Genomic DNA, 12839 nt, shown 5'->3' with positions numbered 1-12839 from the left:
AAATACTTAAATGGCCATTCTTACTTTGAATACCAACTTTAACATGCAGTCTTTGTCATTTTTTTAAGATGTTAAGGGGAAATTTGAATGATACACGAGAGAAAACTGGGTCACTGGAAAACTAAAAATACAACAAATCAAATGTTTTTGACTTTAAAGATCAAGCAGATTTATGTCACTAGTACAGGGCTACGCTTGGCTTGAAAGAGCACGTACAGTATGGGACAGTTTTGAAATATTTCTAGACACACCTACAGGTATGCAGATCTTTGGCTGTTTTCAATGATTGTATTGTCAGATGTAGAGATGAAAAACATGAGCTCATAAACACCCCCCATGATGAAATACAAGTTGAATGCACATGAATACAGAAGCGACATGAAATTATTCAATGCTGCTACATAGAACTGCAGTTTTAGAGGCAGTTTTAGCGTACACAATATATTACCTTCCGCCTCTCTCTGCTTCCTTGTACAACTCCGGTCCTAAGCCCCTCCCACCTAATGATAACAAGCTGACATGGCAGCAGAAGGAGTTGGTCAACCTGAGAAACCTCATGACTCTGTATGGTATACGCTTCGACAAGATCCTGGCCCCCCTCGTCGCAACTTGCTTTCTTAAAGACACCCCTGCAGCTCTTCGAGTGCAAGAGCACTGAATTTCAATATTATTTGAATTATCCTAATCGGCAATAGCAAGCTACCACGATAAGATCAAGCTGATGTTGTAAGAATACCTCAATCTTTTGAAAGTAGAATTTAAGAATATAAATGATAGTTGTAAGGGTTTGAAACCAATAAACTGTTGTTTTTTTAACAAATCAAAAAAAAAAACCCAACATTTTAATCAAATCGTGCATTTGGAGAATCTTGTCACCGCTGTTGGAAGTCTTAATTTTGTCGGCTTGTTCATTAATAAGAGCAACATTATAGTTTGCTCCACACAGATTTTATTTTTAGTATCTTCAGTGGATGTTTAATAATCCAGCTGCTTCATGTAGATTATGATTTATTCACATTGTGTGTTTGTGTTGACCGTTTTTGCATTCAGCTTTTATCCTTAACACCTTTCTTTCTTTTTCTTGCCCAAGCCATGTCCAAAACATACATTTATGATCATTTGAGATTCAATAGTTAACTTTAAGGGTTTTTTTGCCACATTGAAAAGGCACATTTAGACAGATGAATGCAAACTCATGCAACTGTCTTGTGCAGTATTGGTACACCCTGTTACATAGATTCTGGGTTATATAGAGTACCTGCTGAAATCTACTTTCACTTCTCTCCCATTACGTAGTTAGCAAACTGATATCCAGGGACTCTTACACAGATGGATTCCTTTTAGGCAGATTGGCGACTGGATGTGAAGCAAAAAACAGTGTTCAGGGCAAGTTGTCACTGTACTCAGTGCCTGACGAGCAGCTTGAGAGTGAAGTAAACTGGATGCCTCTGTTGCCTTTGTAGAGGGCTCTCTCTCTCCCTCTCCCTCTCTCCCTCTCTCTCTCTCTCTCTCTCTCACCTTGGTCTTGAGCGAGTGGAATGCGCTGTCTGTAAACGTGTGTGATAGTGTATGTGTGTGTGTATGTGGGGGTTACTCTCCCACAGTGCTGAACAGAAATCAATTAGTTTGGTGAATGTGTGGGGAGCGAACCCCCCTCAACCCCTTTGTCAAGATGTGTGAAACAGCTGCTACCACTGAATACTTACACCTCACACAGCAACACACATACACGCACACACACACACACAACTGGAGGCTGAACAGCAGTGGACACAGCACACACAGCGGGGCAATGAAGAGGGGTAATATTGTGTAATTAAGGATTCCTTTCAGGCCGAGGGAGAGTTCAAATAGAGCTGTTTGTCTGGCCAGATAGAGTGAAAGCTCTGTACCTCGGTGTGTGTGTGTGTGTGTGTGTGTGTGTGTGTGTGTGTGTGTGTGTGTACACCAATAAACGTGTATGTGTGTTGGCGTCCTAAGCTAGGACCACAGAGACATTAATCATTAGCAAAATTACCTCCTGTCCCCCCCCACTCTCATCCCTACCATTATCAATAAACCAGCACCCTGAGAATGGGCAAACACTTGTTCACTCCTCTCTCTCTCCCTCACACACACTCAGTCACTCATAAACACATACACACACACTGTTGTCATCCTTTCCTCAACTCGTCCTGCTGTCTTTGGCAAAATGAGAGATTCGCTTGTTTCCTGAACCATCCAATTCCTCCTTTTTCTTTTTTTTAAAACCCCTCCCATCAAACCACCGTTGCCATGGCATTTAACAAATTATTGCAATTACCCTCGTCATGCGGGTCGCCCCTGGAAACGGGCTGAGGGGCAAGAGAAGAAAGGGGGAGGGAGAGAGAGAAAGGGTGAATGAAGACCAGAGAAGGTGATAATCCTGTTTTGAACAAAAGGTCAAATTGTTGAATAGAGAAGCTTTGATTAAGCGGAGGAGGTACAAAGTGGAACCGTTTGAGCTCTATTCAGTTCAGTGTGTGTGTGTGTGTGTGTGTGTGTGTGTGTGTGTGTGAGAGAGAGAGAGAGAGAGAGAGAGTTTGTGAAGTAGACCGATTTTAGGTCTATTCGCTTTGGAGGTAGAAGTGTTGACTGCTGAAGGACAAAAAAGCAGTTAGAGCTCTTTCTGGTGCTTCTGTGTGTGTGTGTGTGTGTGGATTCCTCTGGTACAGGAGTCAGGTCAGAGAGGCTTCTCTGTGTTAACATTAACAGTTGAAAGTCTCTGTATCTACTCATCTGCTAATCAACTATCTCAGTAATTTAGTCATTTTACAAGCAAAAATGCCAGAATTTAATTTGGTATTTAATTAGAGTCTAAAAATAGACTTAAATAGAGGTGGGGCAAAATATGGATGTGACATATCATATCACTTCCACTTGTGATGCAATTATCAATGATGTTTTTATTTAAACCTTTATGCACACCACAATGGCATGAATAAATACATAATTCTAGCACTTTGCCCTGTTAAGGGGTATTTTGTATTCTTCAATTAGATAGATGTTATCATGTATTTAATCACCCAACAATACTTCACAACATCAGTCTAACTGTAATGTGATGCTCTCATTGTGAACAGTCGTATCGTAACCATGAATTACTCTGTGATTTACAGATTTCTGGCCTCTGGGCTGTTTATCGCACAAAACAAGCTACTTGAAGACATCCCTTTCGCCTTTGAGGAATTGCGAGCTGACTTTAAATTATTTCTGACACTCAATAGAACCCACATGAATAATCAATTAACCGATGTTCGCTTTGTGCTCTCTGATATGGCGAGGGGACCTCTGCATTATTGGACAACTTACTTTGTCTCAGGTTAGGGTTAGGTCTGTGTGATCAACAAACCGTAGTCAATATTTTGCCCGAGAGATGACTTTATCTGAGAATCCATTCAGCACCAAGCAGCTTTTCTAGTCAGAAGATCAAGAGTCGGAGCCAGTGGAACCCAGACTAAGTAATAATTTAAAACAGATCTCCATGTGCTGTATCCATGCAGCTCAACAGAGGAGTACAGTAACAAAGAGGTCCATGTTAAAGTATCAGGCTTCACACTGTAAGAATGAGGTTTGAAAGCGTTGAGTGTTGAAATAAGCGAGCAGACAAAGACGAGGAAGCAGAGAGAGAGGGTATATTTCGTGGTGGGCCCTGTCGTGGCCTGGTCTTGCCTCTGTTTGGTTAAATTATGTGGAACTCATTTGACGTCTGCATTCAGTGTGTCAGGTATCCACTGCTATAATTATGCAATTATGGGCCTTTATTCCCTCACGTCCGACTGTACACCCCCACCCTCCACCCTCGCTCCGCCGAAATGCCTCAATTAAATTTTTTTTTTTCTTGCCGCACTCCTCATGTGCTCCTTGTTTTTAGTCCTTTCTCTGCGGCTTATACAGGTCTGCCGCACTTAATCTCAATTTATTTTTATTTTTATGAGTGTGTGTGGTTTGAGTGGATGGGTCTTGGGTCAGAGCAGCAGAGCACAAGGGCATTGTGGGTAGCTTTTCCTCCTTTCAGCCCTCCCTCTTCTGTTGTGTATGCGTCTTGAGGCTTTGATGTGTGTCTTAGTAATTCAGTTTAATACATGTGAATGGGAAATGATTAATATGTTTGTGCTCTGTGTGTGTCCCATGGGAACAGTTGTGTGTGCCAAAGCTTGTGTCATAAGAAATACACAAAAACGGACAGAGATCAAGCAGCCGCCTGTTGAAAAAACACACTCATATTCCTTATCTCACCTCCGCAAACCTCATTGTCCTGCACATGTCTTTATCAGAGACGCTGAAGCAGTCTCATTTCCCATGATGCCCTGGTCTTTGTACAAGACCGGCAGAGGCGTTCAGATAATTAGCCCTGGAGCTGGGGTTTGTGGGTAAAGCTGTGAACTCTGGGACTGTCTAATTGATTTGGGGACATATGTGTTTGTTTGAATGTGTGTGTTTGGTTTTAATTTAGAGGAGATTGGCCGACTCTGTCTCTCACTGTGTGTGTGTGTGTGTGTGTGTGTGTGTGTGTGTGTGTGTGTGTGTGTGTGTGTGTGTGTGTGTGTGTGTGTGTGTGTGTGTGTGTGTGTGTGTGTGTGTGTGTGTGTGTGAGAGTTGTTCTGAAACATTTAAAAAAAAAGAAAAAAAAAAGCACACATGCAACGAATGGCCGCACACAGCTTGTATAGAGAAATCCAAGTTTCTAGATTGACAGTTCATTTGAAAAAAAAAAAAAAGTCATCGGAGATCTTCACTGTAGCTGCTGAGCTAATAGTGCAAACCCCGTCTGAGGTGGGTGTACAAGTTCGACCGTGTTGTCACTATTGTCTTTTTTGTGGACTTGGATAATGCCAGATGGGCTGAGAGGAGCAATTTAACGTATGTTTTGTCTTTTGTTTTGTCCCAGTCAACTTCAGTCGTTCAGGAGGATGAAACAATGAATAAAGATTCAAGAGGAAACACTGTCATATGCTAGAGAAGAGAAGAGCACAAATATCTTTTCCAACAAGGGAAGAAAAATAAAAAATCAATGCAACAGCCTTGAAAAATAACGTATGTCAGTGGTAAAGTTGGATTCCATTTAAGCAACTGTGACACAGCTTTAAAAAAATATCTTGTTCACTTATGTCCCCATGTGAGTTGACAGAGTTTGAGCAGTTTTTCAAAGCACAGTCTGAGAAATGGCAGTGTCCAGGTGTGTTAAGGTTGTACAAACCCATCCGCACAGACTTGCAATTGCACCTGAAGTGATTCAAAGTTATAAAACACCTAAAAGTATGTAAAAAGTGTGCTTTTCGTTGCATTTAATAATGAACCATCCTGATGAACATCCCGTTTTTTTATGTTGATCTTTTCATTGGTAATGTTTGTGCAAGTTCTATTAGACTTGAGCAGCTTCAGTAAATGTATTTGTGCTCAGTGGAAACACATTCATGTAACTCGTCCTTCTAACCAGTTTGTTCTGGTTGGGTCTTGCCATAAAAAGGTTATTGAAGGTTTCTGCGGCGTGACAAAACGGTTTATATACTGTAAGAGTCAGCTGTAAAGAAAAGAAAATAATCTTTACCTTTTCCTTTGTAGCTGCTGCTGCTGCTCAAAACTGATCAAGATGCGAGACAAAGCAAAACATAAAAATCAATCAGAAACAGTGGCTGCCTGTCTGTGCGTGGGGGATGTGGATAGAAAGACAGGTGCAGTGGTTCTGAGGGGGTTTATTTTGAGTGAATAGAAGGAAGGAAGGATGGAGGGATAGATGAAGGACAGAAGCAAAGGCGTTGATGGTGGTGGGTCTTATGCTCTGTCATTAGTTGGGCATTAACCCCCTCTCCTTTAAACCCCCCTTAGTAATGACAGGGAATAAGAAGCAGAGGGGGTGGAGGGGTCTGGAAGAATACGGGGAGATTGAGAGGGTTAGACCACAGCACCTGCCCAGGGTCACTGCCTCACCCCAGGGGGTCCTAACTACTGCCGTTTTGGCTGTCCACTGCTCTGCCTGTCTGACAAGTACTCACCGAGCAGGACCCTGACACACGGCAGCTGAAGATACGTTCAAATGTAAAGAGAAGGAGAGAGCAGAGTGGGATGTGAAGTCAGATGTAAAGCTCTTGTTTTTTTTCTTTTACTCACCTCTCTCTGCAGTTGTTTCTGCTTTTTCTTTCTCCGACTACTTTTCTTGTCACTTCTGTAGTGCAGAATTAGAGCAGCTAAATGGGAGCAACAATTTTCAGCAAAATCTTCCTCATTACCAGAAACCGTTCTTTAAAGTGTCTTGAGGCAACAAAAGTTTTTTTGGTCAATTCTTTTTTCTTTTTTTCAGGAACGGAATAAGTTGCGACACCAACACGTTTTATAAATAAGTAATGGCGTAGGGTTGTAAAGGCTGGTGTTCATCTCTCTGATGGAAACAAACCTTTTTCCTGTGTGTGTTTCGAGAAATTTCCATCAGTGATAACAGGAAGAAGTTAGAGTTAGAACAGAAAGTAATGGGAATTCAGGGAGTTTGATTAATGCTCTGGAAATCATAGAATAGCAAATGGGTCAATTAGCAGAGAGTATTTAAGTTGATTTTTGACTTTGTTGCCTCATATGGTTGTTTTCAGTTAATAGTTGCTTCTTCTGAGCAGCCAAAACATCCGGACATACAATAAAGTTTAGAGACACAGCTGATTATTATTTTGTTATTAATAACTAGTCTGTTCATGGTTGAGATTAATCACTTTGGCTCTAAAATGTATCCCAACGTCTTCAAAATGTTTTGTTTTGAGGGTGCACTATGTAGTTGAAATTGTATCAGAAGAGGAAGATCTCTGCCTTAACAAGCAAAAAAAAAAGAAACTCAACAAATCCATTTTCATTTTTATGAATGAATTTTCTTTTTTTTTCATGGAAAAGCTAAATATTTCTGCATTTGAAGTACTACCTCATTAATATTTACAATATTAGAATTCTGAGTTTGAATTTTTCTATAAAGCTACATAAATAAAAATATATATAAATGATATGGTATGATGGTCAAAAAAGCAGCAATTGTCACAATAGCTGCAAGTTAATTCTTGGTTGATCGACTGTTTCAGCTCTCCTGAGGTTCTGAAGTATCGCAGCTTGTCTAAATGATGTGTCTTATGTGTATGTCTCAGGGCTGGTTGGTGTGTGAGGACCAGGCCTGCCAGAACAGGACCAGACGTCTGCCCATCGCTTTCTCCCGCCACGGGCCCATCTGCCCCGCCTGCACCAGGGCCACGCTACGACCCGAGGTAAGACGAACACCAGTATCAACGCTTAGACACACACAGCTATGCTGTTCTCCTTCGTACATACGCATCAGAATGGGGTTGAAATGAATGCACACACCAGAGCACATTGTTGGATTCTGTATGTTTTGTCCAGATGATGGTGCTATGGAGCTGAAGTCTCTCCTCTCTTATGTGCTGTCTTTACTCATTAGGATCACATTTCATCATATATACACACACACACACACACACACACAATGTGATAAAACTAATCTTATATTTGTTCCACAGCATGTGTGTGTGACAGTGTTTCTGTCCACTCACATGCCTTCCTAAGAGGTGGTCAGTGGTTAAACCATTAAAAGCACCTGTCTGTCCAGCTCTGGTCGCCGTCTTATGAACGCTTTGTTAGCTTGACCACTGGATTTAAAAGAAACACTCTCCCTTTCAATTTCAGTGTGATGGTTCAGTCTTTTTTTTTTTTTTTTGGTCCCCTCGTTCTCTGTTCCATTCTTACCAGTCCTGTCTCAACCCTTGACTTAACTCTCTTGTCAATTTTGTTGTTTTTTTTGGTTTTTTTTTATATCTCTGTGCGCTGCGCCCCCTTTGCTGCTTTGCTGTGTCTGACTCTGTGGCGACAGGTTGTAAACCAGAAGGCCAATTTCTGCTGTCACTGTAGCCACTTAGGCGGCCATTGCCGTGCCTGAAGGCCCTGGCACTTTAAACTGCGGGGCTGAATAAAACATTTAACTCTCTGCGCTTACTCGTGCACCCCTTCTCTACCCTTAAACCTGTGGCCTCTCTTCATTTTACCTGCACTGTTTGATCTCTGCTGCCTCTCATAATATACTTCTTCTGTGCTCTTCTTCTAAGACTAATGATGACACTCTGCAACAAACAGTTAATCTGTTAATCAAGGATATAGTCAACAGATTTATGGATAATGAGAAAACTCTGAAATCTTGAAGGGAGAAAGGAGATGAGCAAGCAAAACTGTCAGAAGGAGCTCCAGTGAAACTACATCGAAGAGGATATTTACTTTGACAGCAACACATCTGGAGCCTCTCATGTGCTAATTTCGTCTTTTATATCTGTGGTTTTCTAACTTTCCGTGTCCAAGGCCGAGCTGAAATCTCACCTCAATATCCTCTATAACACTTGTTGTCTAAGGATGTAGCATATTAAAAACTCATTCATGCTGTATTTTTGTATATTTCATTAATAATCTATGATTGCAACCATTCCCAAGGCACATCAGTGTGCCTTGCTACACCACTTGGGAGCAGCTAAATTTGTTGCATTTCAATATGATTAATTCAATTCAATCACATTTTCCTTTTTCTAAACATTTGAAGACATTTAAGGGGCTCTGTGTAGCTTCTGGGTTGTGTTTGCAGCCAGCCATTTGTTTCTGTCAGCAGACTCTAAACTAACACTAGCTACTGTTGCTCTCTGTTAGTGGAGCAGAGAGAGGCCCTTGAAACGTTCCAATCTTTCACTTCACATTACAATCCAATCACTTATGGCCAATAAAAAGTGATTAACATGTAAATTACTATAAATAGAGCCCCTTTAAAGTGACCTATGAGATAAAAGAATGTCCTGTGTTTTAGCAGCTCTGTGATGGCACTCAGTCAGGGGACCTCCATCTGGTTGAATTATCTGCTCTCAACAATATGCTGGCTTGGTCTTGTAAACACTGTGTTACAACCAAGTGACTGCTAATTGACTGATAGATGGCATGTAGACAAATATAGATACCACTGTGCATTACAGTTAAAAAGCACAGTAAAAAGATGAGTTTGCATCAGCATTGTTTATCATGTGAATTAGGGGTGTTTTGGTATAATTGTGAATGTGTTGAAAAAAAAATCATACAGTGATAATGGCAATATTATAGAGATAGTTGGGTTATTAAAGACTAGATGTACAATATTCAAGACGTACAAGAAGACACTACCATTGTCCACCTTGACTCCCAATGATGACCCCATTGCTGTATTGTCATGTCTTCTTGGTGAAAAGGGCATTTTCGTATTATTTCCTCTATATGATACCCGTTCCAGGTTGTCTGAGTAATGATAATGCTAATAATTTGCTTAAATATTCAAGTAGTTAACCAGATTTTTTCAGATAGATACAATCTGCAAAGCATGTGGTTCCTTAACGTAGAATTTTGTATAATTTTTTCCACATATAAAACATAACACATGCATCCATCCAACATAGATAATCTTCAACATTAAATGGAAGAGCTGCACCTGCCCTTGCTGAGTAGAAATAATATTTAAGCACTGATAAATGTTGCTGACCCTCACGTCTGACCTCTTGCAGAGAAGGAAGAGTTTGCTTTCCACAGGCATTAGTGTAACAAGTTTCATATCAAGCTAACATGGACTATTTAGTATTAGGTAACACCATTGTCTGACTCCAGCCAGTGCATGGAGATTAATAGCACAGCAGCTTACATATTAAATTGCTGCCAATTATGCAAAGTACTCAAGAGGCCATTCATGGCTGTTTGAGCTGGTGGTAGATGGGATGTGCTCAAACAACCAAGGGAAGAAGATGAGGCATCCACCACCAGCCCCCACTCTTTTTCTTTTCTTTTTTTTTATTATTATTACAATTTTTGGACTCTTCAGTTTTCCGTGCATCCAGCCAGACCCTGCCTGCTGGATCACTCTGGCTACACTCCCTTTATGCTTTTTATCTGCCAGTATCATCATAGATTATCAAGCTAATAACTGCACCAGCCAGATAGACAATCAGGGTTTTCTTCTTTGTGTATGGTAATGTTAAAAGCACTTGCTTGTGCCAGAGGTTTTGTAAAAGAGCGTCTTGTTTGCATCGTTATCTCTCTTGCATCATGGTACATTTGCTGTGACTCTCCTCTCCTCTCCTCCCTCCATCCATCGCTCCCATTCTGCCTCTTCCTTTTCCCTCCCTCCCTCCCTCTCTCTCTGGACACAGATTCAGAGCGTGATCTGATCTCCATGTAATGGGAGAGTAATAGGCACTCTGCCTTGATTGGTTGGTAATTTGGGGGAGTTATGCACAGGTGCAATTTGTAATATTTTCAGTAAATTAAATTTCTTTCTCTTCCTCTCTCCACCGCTCTTCATCGCTCCCTCTCTCCTCTCCCTCCCTCCAAAGCGCTTAACTCAAATGGGCTATTTTTTCCTCGCAGTGTCTCAAATCTCTGTCCCGACTTTCCTTTTCTCTCTCCCCCCCCCCGCCCCCTTTTTATTCAATGCTTTCTTCCCCCGCTCCTTTTCTTTTCATTTTCTCTCCCTCCTTAGCTCTTCCACTCATTCTCTCCTGTCTCGCTTTTTCCTCCCTCCTCTCACCCTCCCTTTCTCTGTCTCTCTCTTTTTCTCTCCTCATTTTATTGATGTACGCTCAGGCGCCCATTAGAGCTCCCTTTTTCCCTCTAGTGGAAATTGCAGCATGTTAATTTTCACACAAATTACGGCAATAGCAGGTATCTCTATTTGATACATTATAGCGGGAGCAATCAGAGATAATTGAGTGCCTTTCAGAGGGAGACGGCTGCATTCACTGCCGGCTCAAAGCTGCCCCATTATCGCCTAATCGCTCTTTAAACACTGAATTTTGCCGAACAAAAATTCTTGTCATAATTTTGCTTAAGTGTATTTGGAAATCACAGTCCTTTGAGCGAGGATAATTGAAATCAAATCCCTTTCACTGGAGCTGACATTTCTACATTTCCCTCCAATTGAAATTAATTTCAAAAATTGAGCATGAATATCTTCAAATAGCAGGCAATTATGCCTTTCAATGGGGAGAAATTACCGGTGCTGAATCGTTGGAGGCTTGCGGGCGAGAGCACCAGTTAAATGCCTTTGTTTCCCGCCGTGTTTGCCTAGTAAAGATTTACATATATTGACTCATTATGGTGTCTTGTGAAGCTGATCGGCGTGACTACCACAACCGGCAATAACGCTCATCGCATCTAAAAAGCTCAAGAGTTTTAAAGCCTTGTGGCCTCACAGCTGAGGGGAAAATGTATGTTTGTTTCTCTCCGTCTCCCTCCCTTTCTCACTCCCTCTCTCTTTCTGCAGCTGTGGTTTGTGTGCGAGGGCTCGGGATATTGTAGCTCCAGTATTTACAGCGCGTGTTTGTGGGGCACGGAGAAAAACGTGCGTGCGTGATGCGGAGGCCTTGTTTGTGTCACCGTGTCTGAGATATTTTCTCCTGAGCCGTATCCATGTCAAGGCGTCGAATGGCCGCAGTTTTCAGCAGCTTGTGCACTCTCCGTGCGCTATAAACTGCGCGTGTTTTTTGTTTTTGCTTCCCTCACAAACACACGCAGACATGTTGTCTGACTGACTACCTTTTCATTAACTGCTTCACCGGTGTACTTGAGCGAGAGGATAGTGCGCAAAAGTTCTTTGGAGGTCGGATGTGTCTCGGTGTGTGCATTTGTGTGTCCCCTAAAAGATGGAGACAGGTGTTTTTAAGACTCTGAGGAAGTCTTGAGTGCTCGTTTTGTTGCGTGAGCCATTTTAGAATGTTACTCTGTGATTTAGATCAATTTGTATGATTTAGCGTCTTATTTCTTACTTTCTCCTTTATCCTATACATCCTGTCTCCAATCCCTCCATGTCTTCTCGCACACGTATACACATTTCCCTCTTCCTTTTCGGCTTAACTGTGTTTGTGCATGTGTACATGGTGGCGGGATGTGTGTATCGGGGGAGGTGGGGGAGTCATTCGGGGGAAGAGGGAGGCAAAGGAGCAAGGGGTACGAGGTGGGGGCTGGGGGGTCCTACGCTCCCGGGAGAGAGGCAATTTCACAGCTGGTTTGCTCCTTAGGCAGTCAGGCTGAAAATGCTGCAGATTTGTGGAGCAAATTGAAATGGTGTCAGTGCAGGAACAAAGCGCCGAGCTGAATGACGAGGTAGGCGTGTGTGTGTGTGTGTTGCAATGAGTGTGTGTGTTGCAGTGTGTGAAAGAGAGAGAAAGAGAGCGAGAGAGAGAGAGCGAGAGAGTGAGGTGGGGTTGCGGGGCCCTAAATTCAATAACAACCCTGTAACATTTTAGCCACGCCTTTCTGACACCTGTCAGTCAATCAGTATGCAGGGACTGGCCTGCCCACAATCAGTGCTATATTGTTTGAATGTGTGCGTGCGCTTGTGTGTGTGAATGTGTGTTTTATCTTCAAGAGCAAGAAGTGGTGTGCGGCCTTTGCGCCGACCGAGCTTGTTCAACCTTGGCAACGGTAACCGCGGCTCCATTATGGGATGTGCATGGTTTGGTTGTTGACTAGGCAGCGCATCAACGGTCAACAGCTGTGCGTGCCATGTGGGCAGCCATAGAAAGCCATTAAACACACACACATGCACACACATCACATAGTTTGCATTTAGTTGCATTAGATACTCTTGCCACTTGATTATGCCACAGCAGTAAAAACTGAAATTACAATTACGCACATCGCCGATTGGCAGGTATAATGGGCACACACAAACTCACTTCACTCCCTCTGACATGCACGCACACACGCACACACACACACACACACACACACAGATTCTGACACACAGGAATTGTCAGGGGATTCTTCCTGGTGGTAATAAT

At 42.2% G+C, this 12839-nt stretch overlaps 1 protein-coding gene across 1 annotated transcript in view; it reads left to right on the top strand.

Moving 5' to 3' along the window:
- Positions 1-12839, top strand: part of pola1 (polymerase (DNA directed), alpha 1) — a 58347-nt gene that overhangs the window by 31924 nt on the left and 13584 nt on the right. The window contains exon 35 of the mRNA XM_037078499.1: positions 7140-7256. Within this exon, the coding sequence (XP_036934394.1) occupies positions 7140-7256 (117 nt within the window). The remainder of the gene's footprint in view (positions 1-7139; positions 7257-12839) is intronic.

This window comes from Acanthopagrus latus, chromosome 19 (genome assembly GCF_904848185.1).
Source record: "Acanthopagrus latus isolate v.2019 chromosome 19, fAcaLat1.1, whole genome shotgun sequence".
NCBI classification, from domain to species: domain Eukaryota; kingdom Metazoa; phylum Chordata; class Actinopteri; order Spariformes; family Sparidae; genus Acanthopagrus; species Acanthopagrus latus.
This window is presented reverse-complemented; position numbering and strand designations above follow the sequence as displayed.